Raw genomic sequence first — 24,556 nt, 5'->3', positions numbered from 1 at the left:
TAATGTTATATTAATTAAAATAATTTCGTCTATGTTATACTTGCGGTACAGAGTTGGTTTCAAGTTCGGATAAAAGAGAAGGGTTGTGTTAAGTCTTCGACAACCAACATAAAAATATAGTCGAATCTCCATGACATGAATCAAAAACATTAATGCGCTAAAGTTAGGTCGTTGCTTAGAAGCAACGCGTTGTATGGCTCGAGTACAGTTTCAAATAAGCAAGAGCCGCTGCATCGATGCTCGGATGTAGTGTTAAATGAGCAATAGTTCTCGTGTTTTCATGAACGAACGAGGGTAAATAAGCTAATTCACAAAGTAAAAGGTAAAGGTCGGAGCGACAGAAAGTTGAGATTTGGGACATGGAACATAGGCACTCTAACAGGAAAGTCTATGGAGGTGGTGGACACCATGATGAGGAGAAAGATTAACATTATGTGCCAATAAGAAATAAAATGGGTTGGTGCGAAGGTTAGGGAGTTGGATACTTCTGGTTTAAAACTTTGGTATACAGGAAATGTGAAGAATAGGAATGGGGTTGGAATTATTGTGGATAAGCAGTTGAAGAAGGACGTAGTGGATGTTAAGAGGGTGAGAGATCAGATCATCTCTATCAAACTTGTGGTGGATAAATGTGCTTGCCATGTGATTAGCGCCTATGCACCGCAAGTGGGTTTGGACGAACAACACAAGATAAGGTTTTGGGAGGATCTAGAGAGTTTGGTTCAAGACATACCTTTGGGAGATAAGATTTTTTTAGGAGGAGATTTAAATGGTCATGTTAGGAGAGAAGTGACTGGGTATGAGAGTATTCACGGAGGCCATGGTTTCGAGGTGATCAATGCTGAGAGTAAAACTATTTTGGACTTTTCCTCAACATTTGATCTTCTCATCGCAAATACATGTTTTAAAAAGAGAGACGAACATCTTATAACCTATAAGAGTGGTATGACAAGCTCTCAAATTGACTTCTTCTTGTTGAGGAGAGTCGACCGAAAATTTTGCATTAATTGTAAAATAATCCTGGGAGAGAGTTTGACAACACAACATAGGGTGCTTGTCATGGATTTTCGCGTTGAACAAAAGTTGAAGAAAAGACATCATACGAAAAATTCAAGGACGAGGTGGTGGCGGATGAAAGGTGAGGAACAAAGAAGCTTCCTAAGACGAGTAGGAGAAGAGGCAAAGTCAAATGAGAATGGAAGCGCGGAAGAGATGTGGAGGGAGATGGCAGAAGTTGTTAGAAGAACAGCAAAAGAAAGCTTTGGTGAATCTAAAGGAATAGGACCAAGAGACAAGGAGTCCTGGTGGTGGAATGCGAGTATACAAGAAAAGATAAAGATAAAAAGGGAGTGCTTTAAAGAGTGGTCTTTATGCCGCAACACAGATAACAGGAAGAAATATAAGGCGGTTAAGAAAGAGACAAAAGTGGCTGTAAGTGAAGCAAGAACAAGAGCATATGAGGGTTTCTACAATCTTTGGACACAAAAGAAGGAGAAAAAGGTATATATAGAATCGCAAAGAGCCGTAAAAGAAGAACGAGAGATTTAGATTAGGTTAAGTGCATAAAGGATAAGGATAGAGAGGTGTTGGCTCAAGAGGAAAAGATTAATGAAAGGTGAAAAAGTCACTTCTACGAGTTATTTAATGAGGGACAGAAGACTTCCGAGCCTTGGTTGGTTATGCACAAAGGAAGAAGATCAAAACTTTGACTACTATCAAAGGATTCGAGACTTCGAGGTAAAAGAGGCTCTAAAGCAGATGAAAAATAGCAGGGCAGTATGACCTGATAATATTCCGATTGAGGTTTGAAAGAGCATTGAAGAAAAAGGCATCAACTGGTTAACCAAGATTTTTAATGAGATTTTAAGGTCAAAGAAGATGCCTGATGAGTGGAGAAAGAGCACCTTGGTACCTATCTACAAGAATAAGGGGGATATACAAAGTTGTGAAAACTATACAGGGATCAAGCTCATGAGTCATACCATAAAGTTATGGGAAAGGGTGATAGAATAGAGGTTGAGAAAAGAGACACAAGTAACAGAGAACCAATTTGAATTTATGCTAGGCAGATCTACCATTGAAGCGATATACCTATTAAGAAGGATGATGGAGAGGTATCGTAGTAATAAAAAGGATCTACATATGGTGTTTATTGATTTGGAAAAAGCGTATGATAGAGTGCAAATGGAGGTCTTATGGAAGGTTTTAGAAAAGAGGAGAGTAAAGATCGCATATATTCGTGCAATTAAAGACATGTATAATGGGGCAACAACTAGTGTGAAGACTCAAGGTGGGGTGACAGAGGAATTTCCTATTGGTATAGGATTACACCAGGGATCATCTTTAAGTCCATACCTTTTCACATTAGTCTTGGAAGTACTCACAGAGCATATCCAAGAGCCTGTGCCATGGTGCATGCTTTTTGCCGATGATATCGTCCTTATGGGAGAGTCAAGGGAAGACTTAAATAAGAAGTTGGATTTATGGAGACAAGCTCTAGAGTGTATGGTCTGCGCATAAGACGTAGCAAGACGGAATATATGGAATGTAAGTTCAGTCTGAGAAAGAAAAACCCTAATATAGAGGTGAAGATTGGAGAAAACGTCCTACGAAAGTTAAAAATTTTAAGTATCTTGGGTGCATCATACAGGATAATGGAGAGATTGAACAGGATGTAAATCATAGGATCCAAGTAGGTTGGTCAAAATGGCGGATGCATATGGTTTTATATGCGACAAAAAAGTGCCTTTAAAACTTAAAGGTAAATTCTATCGCACCGCTATAAGACCGGCTATACTTTATGCTACGGAGTGTTGGGCGGCCAAAGGGGAGCACGAACATAAGTTGAGTGTGACAGAGATGAAGACGTTGAGATGGATGAGTTGTCATACGCGATTGGATAAAATAAGGAACGAAGATATAAGGGAGAGATTTAGAGTAGCACCCATCGTGAAAAAGATGGTTGAATTGCGTCTCAGGTGGTTTGGACATGTGAGAAAAAGACCGATAGAACACCCAGTCAAGAGGGTGGATGAGATGGAAGATGGACAAGGAGCGAAAGGCAGAGGAAGACTTAAAAAGACCATCCATGAAGTGGTCAAACGAGATCTACATGTAAACGGTCTCTCTGTAGACATAATACATGACAGAGTAAAATGACGTTGTTTGATTCATGTAGCCGACCCCACCTAGTAGGACAAGACTTTTTGTTGTTGTACATTAATAAAAATAATTTTTAATAGTCATAAAAAAGGGCAAAAAACGTTAATAAGCCATGGTGACCAATTATTTATACAAATCCGCTAAAGACAAATCTGGTTCATGTATCAACCAAACCACATTTATATGTAGTTCGAATCACCTAAGCTCGAACTGCGTTTACATATAATTCGAATCATGCTGATTCGAATTATATAATAACTCACATGCACATATAATTCGAACTCACCTGGTTCGAATTATACACCAACAATAATTCGAACCAGGTTGATTCGATTTACTCAAGAAGACGGCGTTCCATGTAATTCGAAGTAAGTTGGTTCGAATTACATGATGTACAGTTCGAATAATAAAGGTAGTGGAGGTATGAAGTATATTGGGTTAGATTTGGAATATTCTCTTACTAGTTTATTGTGATTATTTATTTTGTAACGAGTACAACTAAAACTTTAATAACAATTATTAAATTAAACATTGTTATGATAAGTACTATAAAAGATTTGTAATGTACTCGTTACTAACCTATCACATAATAAAAATTTTTAAACTTTATAAAATGCAATTTTTTTCATAGACTAGTATTATCGAACTAATTGAATTCGATTTAGCATTGACTCCATGTAGATATAATGGTTGGTGTATTAAAATAATTACATGGATTAGATTTATGTTATAAAATTTACATTCAATTAAAAATTTTTATTATGTGATAGGTTAGTAACGAGTACATTACAAACTTTTATAGTACTCATAGTAACAATGTTTAATTTAATAATTGTTATTAAAATTTTAGTTGCAAAATGTATTGATCATCAACTATAATTCCTAGTATATTGTTCAACCATGCTAAAACTATCAGCTATAGTCTTCAGTGTCATCTTCATCCTCATCATCATCATAGTCCTCATTCGAAGACATTGAGGGTGGCGGTGGTGGCAGTGGTAGTGGAACTGCACTAGAACTATTTGACGCTCTAACCTTCTCATAATAGCTAACATAAGCCTCATTCCATTTATTTTGTTTCAGCTTTTCCTTCTTGGCCTTTCCAATTGCCCGTTCCAACTTTTCTAACTTCTTTTGAGTCTTTTCCAAAGGAGCCAAGCGTGTATCTAACAACTTACTAATACGCTCATCTGTTTGTTGAGTAACACGCTGAAAAAGCTCTTCATTGAGATTATGAATCTGTTCTCGCAAATCAGGAATAGAATTTTGATTTCTTGGTGCTCTTCCAGATACAGAATTGACAAAAGTGGTTCCAGACTTGATAGAGTTAGAAAAGAATGAACCTTTTTCGTAAACTCGATTCTTCTTTTGCCCACCACACACTTCCTCCCAAATCAAATCTTCATCAATTGGTTGTAGCTTCATTCCTTGTGCTTGAGCTTCGGCATGTTGGGCCTGAACTTCTGCTAACTTTTTTATAAACTTCTCCTGTTGCACAATAGTTATATCAATTATATTATTATTATTAAGACAAATAGCCATGCATATCACAGTGCAGCAAATATATATATATGCTGATGGATGAATCATGCATACATTACTTGCTCACATTGAATGATGACAACAAAAACCAAAAACTGCATAGCAGCAATTATTATTACCCAATATACTACTAATTAATTAACTAGTACACTGTTAGTACTTACCATATACACATGACTAATAATTCATACTTATTATTAAATAAACAGAAAGAGCAAAATGGAACAAGAAAGGAAAGAAGATAAAGGCACTATAAAAAGAAAGGAAAACATAACCAGGTAAGTATAAATCAGGTAACTAGTTTCTCCTTTGTGACCTAATTAAATTAAGCAATTGTGAGAGGGAAGTATAAACCGTGGAAAACATGACCAGAAAAACAAAAGGGCATATAAATATTCAAGTGGCAGCAAGTCATTAATTTAACATTTATGCTATATCTCACATGAGTGTCTTGAGAGCGCTTGTCCACCCATTTAGACTTGTCACTTTTAAGTGTGTGGGTTTCTTTGAAGACCTCCTCGTGGGTTGGTGTACGGCCCAACTGCTTCTTCTGTTCCACATAAAACACAAAATAAGAAAAATTTTACATAAATAGATGTCTATTAAATAAGATCTAAATTCACTTAAATTATATTACCATCCTCTCTATAGTTGAGCTCAATGGAATAGAACCACCGCAATGGACAGAACCACCTAAGAGTGACGCTCGATTCTCCCTTGCTTTTTTCCTTATATTTTTTCATTTCTCATCTGTTTTCCAGTACCTTTCCAACACCTTTTTGTAAGCAGGAATTAGCCATTCGTGGGTTGTATCCACACCCTCACGGATATCAGACATCATTTGGCTAAATCGCTTACTTGTCCTATACTTGAAAGCCCTCCAGAAAAACTCATCATCATCATCATCAATAAGAAAGTGGCTCTACACATACTCATCAAGTTGCTACTTATAAGATTCAAATCACATGGACAATATTCAATCAAGTTATGATTAAAGACAAGTTATGATTAAAAAAGAAAGAACAAGTTATTCAATCATTATAAATAATCCAACACTTTTACCTTCCACTCCTTAAACCAAAGCTTCTTTGTCGGAAGAGGGACATCTCCAAACTTTTTGTACGGTTTATCATATCGTTTCTTGATGATATCTGTAATCTTCTGAGAACCAGGAGGGAAAGGTAACCAACTGATAATTTCATAAAGAATTGACAAGTTAGGAAACTAAAAAAATAGTTTTAAGTCATTAGACTTTAATTTGAAATTAAAATATAGTAGTAAACACATTTAGATGCAGTCATATTGTACTATTGGCCATTTAGATGATAAGACTATGGTTAGAATAAGACGAATTGTAGGTGGTTTAATTACAGGACTAAAGACCTCGGTAAAATCTATTCCCTCAATTTGATGGTTTCCTAAAGCTACTAACCTGGCCTTATATCAGAGGACAGAACCATTTATACTTCGCTTAATAGCAAACACCCATTTTAAGCCAATTACAAGAGAGTTAGATGGTGTAGGAACCAATTGCCATGTGTGATTCTTATCCAAGGCATCAATTTCAGCTTGCATTGTAGCTTTCTAGTGAGGAAGTTCAATGGCTTGCTTAGCAAAAGAGGGTACAGTTTGAAGAAAGTTAGGATCTGAATGAGTATTAGGAGTAGTAAAAGAAGAAGAGTAATAAGAGTGATTCCTTTCGTTTGGGATCTGAAGGTTAGGATCTGAAGGTTTGGGAAATCCACTAGAAGTACCATTGGTATTAGGAGTAGTAAAAGAAGAAGAGTGATTAGTATTGCTTACTGAAAGAGTAATAAGAGGAATAGGTAATGCAGTATGTAAAAATTGTGTAGAAGAGTAATAAGAGAAATAGGTAATGCAGTATGGAAAATCCACTAGAAGCTGCTATTTTAATTATGGAGAGATCCAAATTTTACCTTATTTTTCCATCAGGAACCAATCTTTCTTTTGTGACACTATTAGGAACCGATGCAGTCTCTGATGGAGGAGATGTACTAGAGCTTCCAGGTGTCTCTGAATCAACTAATAGATTGGAATTGCGAAGCGGAGGAGGAATCGAAATTGGAGGAGGGGGTGGAGGAGGGGGATCCATACATCCTGGAGTAGGCCAACTTGGTGGAGGAAGACCTGTGTAGCCTGGATTAGGTACCCTCAAATACGGTTGCTGGCTAAGTGATCCTGATTGAAAATCTGGCACAACCGAAGTCCCAGAAGAGGTGGAGGTGGTTGAAATAGTGGCTGCGACAGTGGTGCGAGAACTTCTATGACCCTTGACACCTTTACCCTTGACCCGAGGAGCCATGACCTACATATATATTAAAAGACTATTATGCACAAAACTCAAAAGGTTGATAGAATACAATTGACAGCAAGATAAACTTTCATCTAATTCTGTTCTGAGAGGAAAACAAACTCATACCAGTGCAGAAGAAATTGTTTTTACAGAAGAAAATCCAGAACAGTTGAGTAATGGTCAGTTTGCATGGAGGAGTAGTACTAGAAAGGATGCAGATTTGGAGTTGAAGCAGCAGAGAGCACGCGGGGCACACAGAGAGTGAGAGAGTGAGAGAGTGAGAGAAGGGGCTCACCTCATTCGTGCACTGCTACCCTTTACCTTCCCAATGAATTTCCTTCACTACTGCCACTGCAACAAAGAGAGAGATTCAATCTTCAAACCAAACTATAAGAAAGAGATTAAAAACAATAAGAAAGAATATGAAGCTTCCTAAATTTCAGAAAAGGGACAAGAAAAAAATTCCAATGGTGCTTTAGACATGTCAGCTTAATGAGTGTGGGACAGAGTTATGCTTTTACGTATGCCATTTCTTTTTTTTCATCACATTCTTTAAAATATCTTGATCTTCTTCTCAACAACAATATCTAAGTTAACGATTAAGTTACATGACAACTAAGACATACAAATTAAGAAGAATATATGTAAAGAACAATATATATAAGCTAAAACAATACAAGCTAAAAATGATTACCCTATTAAAAATCAATATCATCATCAAAGTCTGCAACATCATCATCTTCATTTTTATTAGCCCCAGAACTAGAGCCGATGGACAATTCGACAATGCGGTCCTCTCCAAATGGAGACTTAAGACTGATAGAAGGCTCGGTGTCAGAAATCCTAGAAGGATTGCTCTCATCCGCTTGATAAGCTACATCATTCTCTTCCTCATCCTCCTCTACATGTACATGATTGATTTCAATTCGACCTCTTGGTTTAGTGTTTACAACAACATGCCACATAGACTTGCAATTTCCAGGATAAGGTAAGAAGTAAACTTGTTTAGCTTTTTGGACGACAATGAAAGGATCATAGTGGCGATATCTTTTACTATGGTTGACTTCAGTTATTTTGTAGTCATTATAAATACGTGTTCCATTTGGACGACTTGGATCATACCATTGACATTTGAACAAAACAACTCGATTAGAGTCACTACCAGTGTATTCAAACTCGAGTATATCTTCTAATACTCCAAACCAATCACTTTCCCCACTGCCTATATCACCTTTAACAAACACACCGGTGTTATCAATTTTTTTTTCCTTTTGACCTTGCAAGGGTATGAAATGTATATCCATTTACTTTATAAATTAGATAACTTGTTGCTTTGTTTGAAGGACCCCAAGAAAGTGATTGCAAACCAGGATCAAAAATTTCATTACATTGATTTTGAACCTAGTTAGAAACATGCAACAAATTATTTAATAGAAGTGATATGTGATGCAAATCTTTAGTTAGAAACCTTTACAATAAATGATACGAATTTATGCACTTACATATGATGCAAACCAAGGGAAAAATCGGTCATCGCTTTCTCCAGGACAAGTTTTTTTCCAAAACCTTGATGAAAGTAGGACTAGAGTTTATAAGCTATGGGATTCGTTAGTAGAACAAGTGTAATTAACTGTTTAATAAAAGATTTGGGCACTTACATATAGAAATGGCTAACTTTGCTTTCATTGAGTAGAATATGCAAATGAGCTACGGCCTTGTCTCGTTCATCTAACCAATGATCTTTAGCTTTTCCATTGACGCATAAAGCCTTCGAAGTCTAGGGATTAAGGGTAGGTAGTGCATCCGTCTTACAGGAACTCTCTTGGACTTACACCCACCATCGGAAATAGGCTTGAATCTAGGTGCTTCACAAAACTTGCAACTAGTTAGAGCAGCATCGTCTTTTCGATACAACATGCAATTATTTGAGCAACAATCTATTTTGATTGCCTTCAATCCAAACTTTTGCACTGACTTCTTAGCCTCATAGTAATCCCTAGGTATGGCACTACCCTCAGGAGCAATTTCCCTAATTAAGGTGGCCCACTGCTTAAATGACTCCTGTGATTGGTTTTCCTCGGCCTTAATGCATAGCATTCTAACAGCTATCGATAGTTGAGAGTGCACACAACCTTCCCACAAAGGCTTTTGAGCTGCCTCAAGAAGATCAAAAAAGTTTTTAGCCTCTACATGAGGATCCTCTGGACCAACAGAATCGAAAACTATTTCATGATACCTTCTGGAGTTGTCCTCCCAGCTAATGTCATACATATCACATTCTTTCACATTTGCACCACTTCCTGAACCATCTTCCCCACAATTATTGAATCCCGTCTGATTAATCCCTATGTCGTCAATCTCTCCATGTTCTGTCCAAATTCAATAATTTGGCATAAACTCCTTTTCCCACAAATGCATCTTAATAATGTTCAGCTCTTTATAATTTGTGCATCTACACTTAACGCATGGGCATCTACACTTTCCTTCCGACTTCACAACATCTAACTTACTAATTGTTTCTATAAACTCCTCAACCTTGTCATAAAACTCAGGTTTAATACCCCCTCTTGTTGGATTCAACCTATCATACATCCACACTCGATGGTGCCAAGACATTTCTTACGAATTCGATATTTTTAGTACCTATAAATCATCCAACACAAGCAACATTTCATCTATCATACAACATCCTATCAATATTCCACAAGTATTGCATATAACTTGTAAGTTGTACTAATAATATTGCATTTACAGAACTAAATATACGTAAATGCATAAAATCTGAGCTAGACCAGCTATAATCACTAATCAGATACTGAAAAGTGAAAACTATACACAAAAACTGGCATGAAAAATTAGATTGCTTTTTCTAATCATTGCCAACTGAGACATTTGATTGAAAAGTTTGTATATGAAAAAATATCTTAGCTGTAAAACTTAAATAATCAAAATTTAGCATAAGTACTGTCCTCTTTTTGGAATTTTTCAGCTGTAAACTATCAATCAGACTAAACTAAAAGTTTAAATCCACAAGCATGGTAGACACTTTGATATCTCCATATACAAACAACATGATGAAGAAATAAACAAGCCAGAATTTTCATTAGTGGTTTTAAATTGGGTATGCTAGTATGCTAGTATGCTGCTTGCTTTGCTTTCAATTCCCAAAAACCACAATTTAGTAAGTTTCTTTATGATTAGTACTCGAATTTAAACTAACTAAACTTGCCAATATACAGGACTAAGTAAATACTTGGCAATTACAACACAACTAAAAATAGGGATCATCTAGAAATTCATAGGGAAAAGAAAAGGCCAAATGAATTATAACCTGTATTAAAGCAAAACCTAAGTAACAATGCTTCTGTCACTGCTTCCAATTTTCACTTTAATTTTATTTTTTTCATCCTCAAATTCTAATTGTATTATTCCATTAGGTTCACTCTGATACCTAACATTTAGTTCCCTATTTATGGTTTTGATTAGAAAATGTACTTTTTGTTATCATTATAATTTGATTAATTATTTTTATTATTATTTCAATAATTGGTGCCCGTAATAACTTTTATGTGATTTTTATATAGCAGTACAGGCACTAGGACAAGACATATTCCACTAAAAACATTTATGAACTCTCATAAGATGAAGAATATAATATTATGTAAATATTTACACGTTCATAGTAATATTAAGCATGGACTTCATTGAAAATAAAAAGTAGTATGATCATACATATCTTCGGCACCCAACACAAATTTTTCAACAACTCTGGTCCATTTCTCTATCTACATTCTTCTTTGGCACTGTAAAATTATTCAATGAAGTAGAACAATTATAATTAATAAATGAATGTATATATATATGTATGTAAGTATGTATTCATGTGTTGCCAACTTTGTACGGTAAGGCACATAAGAGCAATGAAACTTCGGCAAAGTGGAAACAATTAGATTAAAAATATCAAGTCCAGCAGCCTTTTAAAATTCTACCAAGGCAAGATTCAAAATAAACAAATTTCTACTTAATCTACAAATTGTACACATAATACATAAATAAAATAACCTGCAAGTGAAAACCCAATGTTAAGTATAGAATTTAACAAGAGAATGATTCTATTTGGAACAGCACATTGACAATTCATTAGTCAAACACACCTATTTTTCACCTCAAAGCTGCGCATTGGGAGATGCAAATTGGGTATGACAGCTGCCTGTGGAGGCTTCCAGTTTGAGCTCCTGGTTCATACAAATAAACATTAAAATTTAAAATGATCAATGAATTGACATTTAGATCAATGGCATTATGGCAAGAAAACTTGGTATCTGTCTCATTGCAATTAGCACCAACCACCAGTCTAATAATTCTGAAGTGGAAAACATACATACAGGGGTGCTGACCAAGGTTCACAAAATCCTTAGTTCTATTTATGACTTTAGCCCTTTTAAAACTCTATCTACACACCCCATTTTTTTTGTTAGTTGCAAATCACCTTTTGCTAATAAATAATTGCATAAAGGACATTGACAGAACAATGTTGCAAACAAAAAACAAAGACATCATTTTACATAAATGTGCGCTCATCTTAACAACAAATTAAGGAGTTTCACCTAAGAAAACAGAGGTAGCTGGATGAATGAACATGATTCACCAAATAAATCATTTTTACTTGTTTTATAGCAAGTAAAAGGCATTATTGATCATAAAACTAGAAAATGGCAACTAAGTAATGACAAAATTCTAAATCCAAACAATAAGACAAAGTCAAAAAGACTCGGAACATAAGATAATCACAAATCTTCTAAACTCATTTAGCTCCATACACTGTTTAATTTCTCATTTGGCTACAATGTTAGGATTGGCTGTAGCTAAATGCTGAAAAGAAACAAGTATCCAAAAAAAATATAGTGTTTCTAAAAGTGAATAAGTTGAAGGAGATAAAATGTTCAATACAGAAATTCCCCAAGGAGTTAACTTGATTTGAAAAACGAAAAATACAAATTAGTAATCATGTAAATAAATACAAATACAACTTCAACAACCAAAATCATATTATTTGCTTATTTAGCAAACCCCCATTTTTAAAGTAAGTTACAAACTAGGTAGCAATGCAAATATACACCTAAATAGCAAATATTACGGACAGCTTCACCACTTGCCTCCTAAAAGTGCTACATACATGATCACAGATCATATATGCTCAATGCTTAAATCCAACCAAGTTTTAAGTAAATAAAAACCAATTGACAATGCAGTAAACTAATCAACTTTATCCTAATTCAGAGAGTAAATAAAGCATCTTCAAATAGTGAAGTCTTTGACACATCAATAACAATCACAACACTATTTACTCAACTTAGAAGCTACAACTCAATTTGATCATTTTCATTGATTCAGACACAGGAAATGTGGAAAGAAATCAGGACTAATTATTAGATACCAGCTAAGCTGGTGATAACAACCTCTATGGGTGTGTTGCCTAATTAAATGCTTTATATCTTTTAGCAGCTATGATTGTCACATGCAAATTAAATATTGAAAGAGAGTCATGTTGCAAATTTGTCCGATTATGCATATAAGAAAAACGAAACAACTGATTTCGTGAGAGAGTAACAAGCAAAAGAAGCGTCAGTTGAAGAAAAATACAAAATACGAACGAATAGAAAAGTTAGGGTTTGCGATCTACCAGCTGCGCGAAGGGAATCTGACAAAGAAAGCGCTGATCTGGAATGAAAAGAAGCTCGGAATCCGACGGCGACGGATCTTCTACGGTGGCGGTGGAGGCTGTGTCTGTGTAGGGGCTGCGGTGGCTGCGCCGCTGAGGGGCTGCGAGGCTGTGGGGGTTGCGGGGAGCTGCGAGGGCTGATGCGGGGCTGCGTGGCTGCAGTGGCGGCAAAGACTGCGGTGGCTGTGGGCAGCGGGGTGCAGGGCGAAGTGAATGGCGAGTGAATGGAGTGAATGGCGAGTAACTAGGTGTGAATGGCGAGTGAATGGAGTTAATCTTCAACTAGAGTTTTCAATATTTCTGACAGATTTCATTTAAATTACAGACGGATTTTCCGTCTGTAACTATTCTACGGAAAAAAAATTAATTTTTCCGACGGAATTATAGACGGATTCTCTTTTCCGTCTGTAATTTATGCTAATCTATTTTTTTTTGTTTTCTGACAAAAAAATCCCTCTGAAATTCTGTATGTATTTCAATGGGATAAAATCTGTCGGAAATATCCGTCTGTAATAACTAATTTTCTAGTAGTGAGGTGAGTTCGAATTATATGTGCATGTGAGTTATTATATAATTCGAATCAGCATGATTCGAATTATATGTAAATACAGTTCGAGTTTAGGTGATTCGAACTACATATAAATGTGATTTGGTTGATATATGAACCAAAGTTTCTTGATGATCTCTGTAATCTTCACCATGGCTTATTAACATTTTTTGCTCTAAAAAAAACAAATATGAATATATATTTCGGTGAAGATAATAATGAATGTGATTTTCTATCCAAAAGGGAAACAAAAAATTAGTTTATGATAGTCCACTACTAAAATAAATCAAACGCTCTATTATTAATTCTGCTGCTGCATACTTGGACGTAAGTGGACTGAAGTTAAATTTAAGAGAATTGAAATAGTAGTAATAAAAAAACAATATGTTAATTTAAATTTTTAAAAAAAAGATTGAATACAATATTTGTTGTACTACTTAGAGCACAATCTTAAAGATTTTAATTTTTTTTTACTTTGAACACAAAATATAACAATATAAGCTAATATTTTTCATTTTTCATTTTTTTTAATTTTTTTATATTTCTTTCATCAATTTAAGAATTATTACCTATGGTACTTGTTCATACCTTGGCCCAACATTAAGGCTCAGGTCTAAATAAAGGGCCCAATCCAAAGATTAGTCTTCACGCGACACCGACCTTCTCACAAGAAGTCGGATCCAACACAGACTTGCCCTGAGGAAGTCAGGATCGAAGATTAGCTTGCAGATAACCCTTATTCAAATAAGTAACTGCCCATAAAATCTCTCAACCCACTTCCAAGGGCCATTCCTCAACTTCCCTAAGATAAAGGGACGGTTATCCACCTAAAAAGGTGGAACTATTCCAACGGTGGTTATTGGTTCACCACTATAAATACCCTAATACCCATCAGGTATCTCTAAGTTCCAATACTCTCTAAACCTGCTAAAACCCTTTGCTAACTTAGGCATCGAAGTGTCTTTGCAGGTACCACCCCCTATTCCTTCACATACACAAGCAGGACGGTTGCTCCCGGACACGAGTTTAGTCGAAGACTACCTCCATTCAATGCGTGGGCCAGTTTTACAAGCCCAACCCATTAATTACATATTACCCTTGTAACATTGGTGCCGTTGCTGGGGACCTGGAGATCAACCCATGATGGCAGACGAATTCAACGAGGACGGAAACACGGCATTCGATTCTGAGCAAGAAAATCAGGACGCTGATAATAACGACAGAGCAATAGTCACTCACCAAGGGGTGACTAATCAGCACAAAGAAGGCACTTCGGGGGTAAAGGACCTGAAAGGGAACTCCTCTGAGGGACATGAATCAGGCAAAGAATGACAACCCCATTCAACTGATTTGATGGGATTGTTCCATGGCCACCAGGGGTGCCTGGAGCAGTTGGAGCAAGAGCTAGAACGACAGCGAGAGGATGAGAGAAATTTGAGGAATGTGATTGAGCGACGAAAGGAGCTTGAGGAAAAACTCCGAAGGCTAGAATCCTCTCTCAAAGGTCAAAACTCTCGCAGTGACCGAGAAAACTCTCCCTTGGGAGGAGAAGATCCATTCAGTGAGGACATTATGAGGGCAAAAGTGCCAAAAAACTTTAAAAGCCCTGATATGGACCTTTATGATGGAACCACGGATCCAAAGCATCATTTAAGCAATTTTAAAAGTTGGATGTACCTAGCCGATGCTTTTGATGCTACTCGTTGCAAGGCTTTCCCGACAACCCTGACTAAAGCAGCGATGAAGTGGTTCGGTAGTCTCCCCCCGAGGTCAGTCAGTAGTTTTGATGACCTCTCGCGGAAGTTCCTCATACGATTCTCAATCCAAAAGGATAAGGTAAAGCACGCACCGAGCCTCCTAGGAGTAAAACAGGAGGTCGGAGAACCTTTAAGGGACTACATAAAAAGGTTCAACAAAGCGTGTTTGGAGATTCAAGACCTGCCCACGGAGGCAATAATTATGGGCCTAGTAAATGGACTCCGAGAAGGCCCCTTCTCCCAGTCCATCTCGAAAAGGCACCCAACATCCCTGAGTGATGTACAGGAGAGAGCTGAGAAGTACATCAATATAGAAGAAAATGCCAGACTTCGAGAGACAAGCTGGCGACCTGGGCACTCTCACTCATCAAATGAGAGAGAAAAAGAGCCCAAAAAGAAAGAGGAAGTCGGCCCTGAAAGGCCTAGGAGATATCACTCCTATACTCCTCTACGAGTTTTCCTAGTTGACGTATACAGGGAAATTTGCCATACTGAAAGACTACCTCCCCCTAGGCCCATAAAAAATAAAAAGGGAGGGAGTCATGGTGACTACTGTGAGTACCGTAAGCTATATGGTCACTCAACAAATGATTGTTACGACCTTAAAAATGTGATAGAAAAACTGGCCAGAGAAGGTCAGCTGGACAGATATCTCATGGAAAGGTCAGAACATCATGACAAGAGGAAGCGAGACGAAGAGGACCGAAGAGATCCACCACCGCAGACCCCAGAAAGACATATACACATGATCTCAGGAGGGTTTGCTGGAGGTGGTCTCACAAAGTCATCATGAAAAAGATACATGAAAAAAGTCTACCAGGTTGGAGGTGCAGCTCCCGACCTTCCAACCATCTCTTTCGCTAAAGAAGACGGGCAAGGCATCATTCCTGGACACGACGATCCAGTGGTGATAACCATGATCCTTGCCAATGCCCATCTATACAGAACCCTGGTATATCAGGGGAGCTCGGCCGACATCCTGTTCAAACCAGCGTTTGATAAGCTGGGGTTGGATGAAAAGGAATTGAGAGCTTACTCTGACACCTTATATGGGTTGGGGGATACGCCAATAAAGCCACTAGGATTCATACCCCTACACACAACTTTTGGAAAAGGGGCAAAGTCCAAAACTCTGAGCATCGACTTTATAATCGTTGATGTGGGTTCAGCCTACAATGCCCTAATAGGCAGAACAACCCTAAATCGGCTCGGAGCAGTGGTGTTCACCCCTTACCTTTGTATCAAATTTCCAACACCAGAGGGAATTGCAACCATTAGGGGAGAACAGAAATTGGCAAGAAATGCTACAATGAAAGCCTGAACTCGAGAGGAAAGGGTAAGGAGGTGCACACCATTGAGCTCGGAAGAATCAAAGCTAAAGAAGAATTGGGACCACAACCCGGGGAAAAAACTGAGGAGGTACAGGTTGGAGAAGAGGAAGGGAAAAACACCAACATAGGAGCCAACCTGAAAGAAGATTTGAAGCAGAAGCTTATAAGGCTCCTACGAGAGAATTCCGACCTCTTCGTGTGGAAAGCCTCCGACATGCCACGGATAGATCCCGAACTCATGTCACATAGACTATCGGTATACCCTGGATCGCGACCTATTCAGCAAAGAAGGCGGAAGCTCGGGCCTGAACGAGCTCAAGTAGTAGAAGAGCAAGTAAAAGCCCTCCTAGAAGCCAACTTCATCAAAGAAGTCAAGTATCCAGCATGGCTTGCGAATGTGGTGCTGGTCAAAAAGCAAAACGGCAAGTGGAGGATGTGCGTCGATTACACTGACCTGAACAAGGCGTGTCCTAAAGACCCATATCCACTTCCTAACATTGATACCTTAGTAGACTCCAGCTTGGGGTATCAATACTTGTCGTTTATGGACACGTACTTGGGATACAATCAAATTCTGATGTACAAGCCGGATCAAGAAAAGACATCTTTCATCACGTCAAGAGCAAACTATTGCTATGTGGCCATGCCTTTCAGATTGAAAAATGCAGGAGCCACATATCAAAGGCTGATGAATAAGGTGTTTGCCCTTCACCTTGGGAGTTTAATGGAAGTCTATGTAGACGACATGCTGGTAAAAATAAAGGATGAGGGTGACCTCTTGACCGATCTTTCGCAAGTCTTCAACACCATTAGGAGCATGGGATGAGATTGAATCCCACAAAATGCACCTTCGCGGTGGAGGCAGGAAAATTTCTAGGATTTATACTTACACAAAGGGGGATTGAAGCCAACCTCGACAAATGCAGAGCAGTCCTAGAAATGAAAAGTCCGACTTGTTTAAGGGAGGTCCAACAGTTGAATGGCCGACTTGCAGCTCTCTCCAGGTTCTTCGCAAGATCAGCATTAAAATCTCTACCACTCTTCTCTCTACTAAGAAAAGGATGCCAGTTCGAATGGACTCCTGAGTGTGAAGAAGCATTCCAAGAATTCAAAAGGTTTTTAAGCCAACCTCCCATCCTAATCCAACCTGAAGTTAGGGAAGAACTCGTCCTGTATTTGTCCGTAGCCGACAAAGCTGTAGCATCAGCTCTAATACGGGAAGACGAGGTCGGACAACATCCTGTATACTTCACCAGCAAAGTTCTACAAGGCCCTGAGTTAAGGTATCAAAAACTCGAGAAGTGTGCATATGCCTTAATAGTAGCCTCTCGAAGGTTACGACCTTATTTCCAAGCTCACACAATAAGAGTTCGAATGAACCAGCCCATGAATCAAATCCTTCAGAAGATGGATATCACGGGTAGAATGGTTCAATGGGCTATAGAACTATCCGAGTTTGACCTCAAGTACGAAACTCGAACGGCAATCAAACCCCAATGCCTTACCGACTTCGTGGCAGAGTATGCAGGAGATCAAGAGTGGTGCAGGCATAATACTAGCCAACCAAGAGGATACTCAAATAGAAGTATCCCTCAAATTTGAATTTCCAGCTTCTAACAATCAGGCAGAATATGAAGCCTTGATTGCAGGATTAAAGCTGGCAGAAGAAGTCGGTGCGACCAAAGTAGTCGTGTTCAGCGACTCTCAGGTGGTGACCTCCCAAATAAATGGAGAGTATCAGGTTAAAGACCCCAACATGAGGAGGTACTTAGACAAAACCTTGGAGTATCTTAGGCGTTTTGCAGAGACCGAGGTCAAACACATAACTCGGGATCTCAACAGTAGAGCAGACGCACTCTCCAAACTAGCAAGTACCAAGCCAGGAGGGAATAATAGAAGCCTGATCCAAGAAACTCTCCAAGAACCCTCAGTTACAAAAACAGAGGGCAGGCAAGACGTCCTTGAAGTATCCGGATTGGACCTCGGATGGATGGACCCACTAATCGAATATATGAAATTCAACATCCTACCCAAAGAGAAAAAAGAGGCCAAGAAAATACTGGGGGAAGCACAAAACTACACTTTGGTAAAAGATATACTTTATAAAAGAGAGATATCTACACCATTGTTAAAGTGCGTCCGGACCTCAAGGACAACTGAAGTCTTAGAAGAGGTCCATAATAGTATCTCCGGAAATCATCTTGGAGTGAGGTCTTTGGCTAGGAAAGTCATACGAGCCGGGTTCTACTAGCTGACCTTACAAAAAGACGCCATCGAGTTCGTAAAGAAGTGTCAACCATGCCAAATGCATGCAAACTTCCACGTCGCTCCCCCCGAGGAGCTCATTAGCATAACTTCTCCATGGCCTTTTGCAAAATGGGGATTGGACCTATTGGGACCCTTTTCCCAAGTACCTAATAGTGGGAGTAGACTACTTCACGAAGTGGATAGAAGCAGAATCACTAGCCACCATTACAGCCCAGAGAAGTCGGAAGTTCCTCTACAAGAACATTATCACAAGGTATAGAGTCCCCCACTCCATCACCACCGATAATGGCACTCAGTTCACCAACTCTACCTTCAGGAACCTGGTAGCCAGTATGAAGATCAAGCACCAGTTCACCTCGGTAGAGCACCCACAAGCAAATGGACAAGTCGAGGCAGACAATAAAGTCATACTGATAGAGCTGAAAAAAAGGTTGCAAGATGCAAAGGGAGCATGGGCTGAGGAACTCCCTCAAGTACTATGGGCCTATCGGACTACACCAGTCTACTATAGGAGAAACACCCTTCCGACTTGCTTGTGGCATAGAAGCCATGATACCAGTTGAAATCATTGAGCAAAGTCCAAGAGTAAGCTTCTACGACGAGGTTGGCAACGTACAGGGGCACAAAGAAGAACTCGAGCTACTCTCCGAAGTCCGAGAACAAGCCCAGATAAGAGAAGCAGCGCTAAAGCAAAGGATGACAAACAGATACAACAAGAAAGTCATTCGAAGAAGCTTTGCCTCAAACAACCTGATCTTGATCAGAAATGACATCAGAGTCAACAAGTTGGGGGAAAGAAAGCTTGCTGCTAATTGGAAAGGGCCATATAAGATAAGTAAAGTCTTAGGAAAGGGATACTACAAAGTAACCGACTTGAGCGGTACCGAACTACCTATGTCGTGGCATGCTTGTAATATGAAAAGGTACTAAAGTTAAAAGTGAACTCCACTCCCTGATGTACTCTTTTTCCCGACTTCATGGTTTTTCCCAAAAAGAAGGTTGTTCCTGAAGGAGATTTTAACGAGGCATCAAAGTGGAGGCTAAGGGGCAACAATTTTTCAACCCCTTAGTAGCAAAAAGTACCTTCGTCAATAAATAAAGATCTTTTTCTACATCTCTTTGTAAATTCCATTAAGTTGCTATTATTTTTTCTACGAAACGCGCCGACTTAAGCTCGACAAAACGTAAAAATCCCATGCCCGACCTACGTGGTCAGCATGATAAAACGACGAGGTACAAGTTGGCGTAAAGAGGTTATAAAAGCAGATCATGATAACTCGGAAGGATTACGACTGACAAGTCAAAAAAGCTGAGAAAACTTGAAATGTATCGCAAAAATAACCTAAGTTGTGAACAATTCAGATGGAAAAATTTGAATTCATAAGGAACACAAAAAGAGGAAAAAGGAAATTCATCAAAAATCAAAAGCAGAAGCTGGCTCAAAGTCTTTGGAAAACCTAAAGACAATTCAAACAAAGCGCAGCCTGCCCAGATAAAAAGTTTTTTCCAAAAAAAGATAAAAAGGGTTTTTCATAAAAAACCTAACAAAGGAATAATCATAGAAAGTATGCACAAGACAAGTAGTCATAAACCCCTTATCCAAAAAGGGGGGCAGGAATTAAAACATTTTTTGTTAACGGCCATAAAAGGCCAAGAAAAGTCAAGTGCAATTACCACAGAAACAATAAAAAGATAAAAATTATACAAAGGGGCCTAAAAGCCAGGCCTCAAATAGCTCAAATCAAGTAGAAGAAGGATCGGTATCACCAGAAGGTAGGGAGGTCGGGTCAGCAGCAGGGGAGGACAGAGCAGTCTCTTCAGCGGTGGGAGTCGGAACGCCTGAAGACGTCGGCTGAGATCCCTCTTGTTGATCCTCACGAGGAGGAGATTCTACAATCCTCTAACCACGGGTCTTCAGCTTAGAATCTGTCTCAGGGCGGGGAGGAGAAACAATAGCACCATTCACCACAATCTTATCAGGATCCAGAGGAGAAAGGTCCAAGCCAGGTGCAATAACTCCGATCTGTTCCTTAAAGATCCTCCAGGCCTCCTTCGAGCTCTCCGCTACGGAGTCCTCCAGATCCTGATAAGCCTCCCGACCTTTCTCCATCTCTTGCTGAAGATCAATGCTGTCGGTAAAGATCCTAATGTAATTCTGCTCCTCCTTTTTCTTCGGGCCCTCCTCCATGGCAAACTGGGCCATCAACTTCTTCTCCCTTTCCTGAAGTCGGGACCTCTCCTCATTCAAGCCAGCAACTTCCTCCAAAAGCCTCTTCTCTTCCTCTTGATAAAGGAAAATCCTCCCCTCCAGCTCTTCAACTTTTTGGGTAGAACCCAAAGAGGTAAGGGGAGTATTCTAAAAAATATCAAGAAGTTTCGTGCATACCCCATCAGCCCGAACACTCCCCTGAACCAGGATATTAAGATGGTTTCGAACGGAAGCATCGTCCATATTAATATGAGTATGGGAAAAGATGTAATTCCGAACGAATTGGGGACCATCAAAATCCCTGGAAGAAGCATCTGACCCCGAAGTCTTGCGCTTCTTCCTCTCAGGTTCAGGGGAAGCTTGGGCAGGAAGGGTAGGAGAAGGAAGAGAAGAAGCAGAAGTAGAAGTTACCATAATTGGGTGAGAAGAGGTCCCCAAATCACGAGGGGGAGGAGGAGGAGGAGGGGGAAGAGTGCCGGCAGCCCTCGCGGCATCAACCCGTGCCCGTGACCTTCTTTTAGCATCCTGAACCTTCTGGTAAGAAGCACTGGAACCTTTCTTCACCATCTCTGGAAAGAAGAAAACAAAAAGTTAGATTACCACAAGTCGAAAACAACTAATCGAAAGATTACAAGTCGGAATTTATTAAAAAGCAACAATAAAGCTACCTAATTGGGTCTGCACAAAACTCGGAAACCCCTGAAGAAACCTTCTTGTATCCAAATAAGGGGCTCTTCTCCAAACTTCTCGGAAGAACCCCACAACAGCCTCCTCCACCTCATCCAAGTCATCCAGGTCGTATTTCTCTACAGGAGAGGCCTCCAACCAGTATAGAGGAAAGTGGGGAGAAGAATTTTCATCAAGAAAGAAGGGATGGTGACCCTTCACTGCTAGGACTTTAAAAAAGAAGTTCTTAAAATCGTGAAAAGATTCATCAAAGATGGAAAAAATTTTACGACCTTGAATGGCCCGGAAAGAGATCCACTGTTGCTTATTATTTTGCCCACTGAAGGGCTTGGTCATATGGAAGAGATAGAAAAAGATTCTCAAAGACATCGGAAAATCCAGCTCTCAACTAACAAGCTGGTAAATCTTCATAAAACCCCAAGAATCGGGGTGAAGTTGGGTGGGAGCAACTCGGCAATGGTTCAGAACCTCTACCTCAAAGTCAGAGAAAGGAAGAACCCCCAGGCAAGTAAAAAGACTTTCGTACATAAAAAAGAAATGAGGGTTAGCATCGGTAGCCTTCCCAAAACACACCCGGTCCTCAGGACCCGGAGCAATCAACTCGTACTTTGGTTCATCCTCATCAAGAACACAAACTCTATGGTGGGTGCGGAGGTCAGTGATGTAGTCTGTATCTACTAAGGGTTCCTCCCCAAGAACGGTAACATCTACCCATTCAGAAACTTGAGAAGACATATTTTTCAGTAAAAAATAGATGAAAAGGCGATGAGACCTACAAAGAAAAATGGGAAAGGGTCATACTTAGGTCCTCTAAAAAGACTGAACAACTTCTCTCAAGAACGAGAAAACAACGACGACTAAACCAACGTACTCACTACACAGCATACAAAAATTCCCTCTAAACTCGCAGAAGGTATCAAGCGTAAATGATAAAAAGGGAAAGATAGAGAACTAACCTTTGTTGATGAATGCGAAGAGAAGCAGAAGCAACATCAGTCACAGCAAGGGGGAGGCTAGAAAAGCTTTCTCTTTGAGAAAATAAAGGTTCGAAGTAAGAAATTTCAGAAAACGAAAGAAACAGAAGAAAGATAGGGAAAAGTATTTATAAATACATCAGGGACAAAACAGTAAAACGAGGCTATCATTAAAGATACGCGTCGTTACCAATGTAACCGCTCCCTATGTGTAAATACAAAACTCCTAACGGACGCGACGTTTGATTAGACGCGACTGTTGAAAATTTTTAAATCACGTCGGTTTTAAAAATCACGTCGGTTTCTGAATCATGTCGGCTACAAGCCTGAGTTCAAATACTCAAATCCAACTCATAATTAAAAGATTGGACTCGAGTAGGGGCACTGTTCATACCCTGGCCCAACATTAAGGCCCAGGTCTAAATAAAAGACCCAATCCAAAGATTAGCCTTCACATGACACCGACCTCCTCACAAGAAGTCGGATCCAACACAGACTTGCCCTGAGGAAGTCGGGATCGAATATTAGCTGGCAGATAACCCTTATTCAAATAAGTAACTGCCCATAAAATCTCTCAACCCACTTCCAGTGGCCATTCCTCAACTTCCCTAAGATAAAGGGACATTTATCCACCTAAAAAGGTGGAACTACTCCAACGGTAATTATTAGTTCACCACTATAAATATCCTGACACCCATCAGGTATCTCTAAGTTCCAATACTCTCTAAACCTGCTAAAACCCTTTGCTAACTTAGGCATCGGAGTGTCTTTGCAGGTACCACCCCCATTCTTTCACATACACAAGCAGGACGGCTGCTCCCGGATGCGAGTCTAGTCGAAGACTACCTCCGTTCAACGCGTGGGCCAATTTTACAAGTCCAACCCATTAACTACAAATTACCATTATAACAGTACTTTTTTGTTATCCTTTTTTTAAGTAACAATATCTATATTCTTTTTAATTTATCTTTTTTACACTCATTTTTAATATTTATTAATTATAATTATTATAATAATTAATAAATATTAAATAAAAAATTTTGATTATTGTTATATTTTTGTTATTAAATATTTCCGTAATTGAAATAGGAATGATAGTATGAACAAATGTAATTTACATGTCGGTGTAGTTCAATAATCATTAGAGTTTTTATATATTACTTTGTAAGATGTTCATAGACCATAATCTATGGGATTATTGTGATGATTAAAATTTCAATTTCAAAACACACACTATAGTCTTATTGTCAATTAATCTAAGTAATTTACCCTTATTGGTTGAAGATACTAATTTGTTTCTTCGAATTCTAAATATGAAGGAAGAATATAATTACATGAGTAATATAATTTTCTAAATCAATCTCCAAAAAGTTTTTTGTTAGACAAATTAATTGTCAATAACTTTTAATTATCAAATTAGTTTTTAATATTTTATTTTGTTAGATATATTAATTTCTACGTTAAATTTAGGTAAGAAATTAGACAAATTAATTATTATTATTTAATGAAAGACATAATAATTTTTAAGAATTTTTTAATTTATATATGTTTTTTTATATAGACAAATAATTTGATGTGAGAATTTATCTATCTAACGAAATAAAAATTTAAAAATTGATTTTGTAATTAAGATTTATTAATGACTAAATTCAATTATAAATTATTGAGGAACTGATCTGGGATATTTACTCGTAGAAAATTTAAAAAAAAAGGCACTATAGTTTATGGAGCACATGATATTGAGATAATAATTAAAATTGGTACGATGACCGCGTTTAGAAATTACAAAATAAGTTATAATTTTAGATAATAATTAAAATTTCGTAGAATAATTAACAAACAAAAAGAGAAAATAATACTAATTCTAGTATTAATATTAATATAATTAACCATGATGTACTTGATTGATTGATAGTTATATGATTTTTGATATGAAAGATAATAAAAATATAACCAAAATTATCTAAAAAGTATTTGTAAAGTATATGATTATTCAATACGTGTGATGACTAATAATTTGCACAATTGTGCAACTATTTAATT

At 38.2% G+C, this 24,556-nt stretch overlaps 2 protein-coding genes across 12 annotated transcripts; one reads left to right on the top strand and one right to left on the bottom strand.

Annotated features, from left to right (window-relative positions):
* LOC107631208 (inverted formin-2-like) lies at positions 4,033-23,429 on the bottom strand. 11 transcript variants are annotated; one of them, XR_002359792.1, is made up of 10 exons: positions 12,702-13,036; positions 11,173-11,253; positions 10,751-10,821; positions 7,314-7,369; positions 6,642-7,030; positions 5,767-5,893; positions 5,342-5,626; positions 5,147-5,254; positions 4,506-4,650; positions 4,299-4,401 (listed from the first exon to the last, which is right to left on the bottom strand). XR_002359792.1 is itself a non-coding variant. In XM_021119483.1 (8 exons), exons 4-6 carry the CDS (start codon positions 7,025-7,027, stop codon positions 5,444-5,446), a joined length of 696 nt encoding a protein of 231 aa, XP_020975142.1. In that variant the 5' UTR covers positions 7,028-7,030; positions 7,145-7,369; positions 11,173-11,253; positions 12,702-13,036; the 3' UTR covers positions 4,299-4,650; positions 5,147-5,254; positions 5,342-5,443. The 11 variants fall into 11 exon arrangements, 8 of the variants coding, with proteins under 8 accessions (XP_020975146.1, XP_020975142.1, XP_020975140.1 ...); XR_002359790.1 differs by having other exon boundaries at positions 4,299-4,650; positions 7,145-7,369; XR_002359791.1 differs by lacking the exons at positions 10,751-10,821; positions 11,173-11,253; positions 12,702-13,036 and adding exons at positions 7,713-7,919; positions 8,521-8,584; positions 8,677-8,994 and having other exon boundaries at positions 4,299-4,650; positions 7,145-7,369.
* Positions 14,431-15,837, top strand: LOC107633732. Its single transcript, XM_016337332.1, has 3 exons — positions 14,431-14,565; positions 14,665-15,607; positions 15,662-15,837. Exons 1-3 carry the CDS (start codon positions 14,431-14,433, stop codon positions 15,835-15,837), a joined length of 1,254 nt encoding a protein of 417 aa, XP_016192818.1.

Source organism: Arachis ipaensis, chromosome B03 (assembly GCF_000816755.2).
Source record: "Arachis ipaensis cultivar K30076 chromosome B03, Araip1.1, whole genome shotgun sequence".
NCBI lineage: Eukaryota > Viridiplantae > Streptophyta > Magnoliopsida > Fabales > Fabaceae > Arachis > Arachis ipaensis.
The sequence above is the reverse complement of the archived record's forward strand: the minus strand, read 5'-3'. Positions and strand labels throughout refer to the sequence as shown.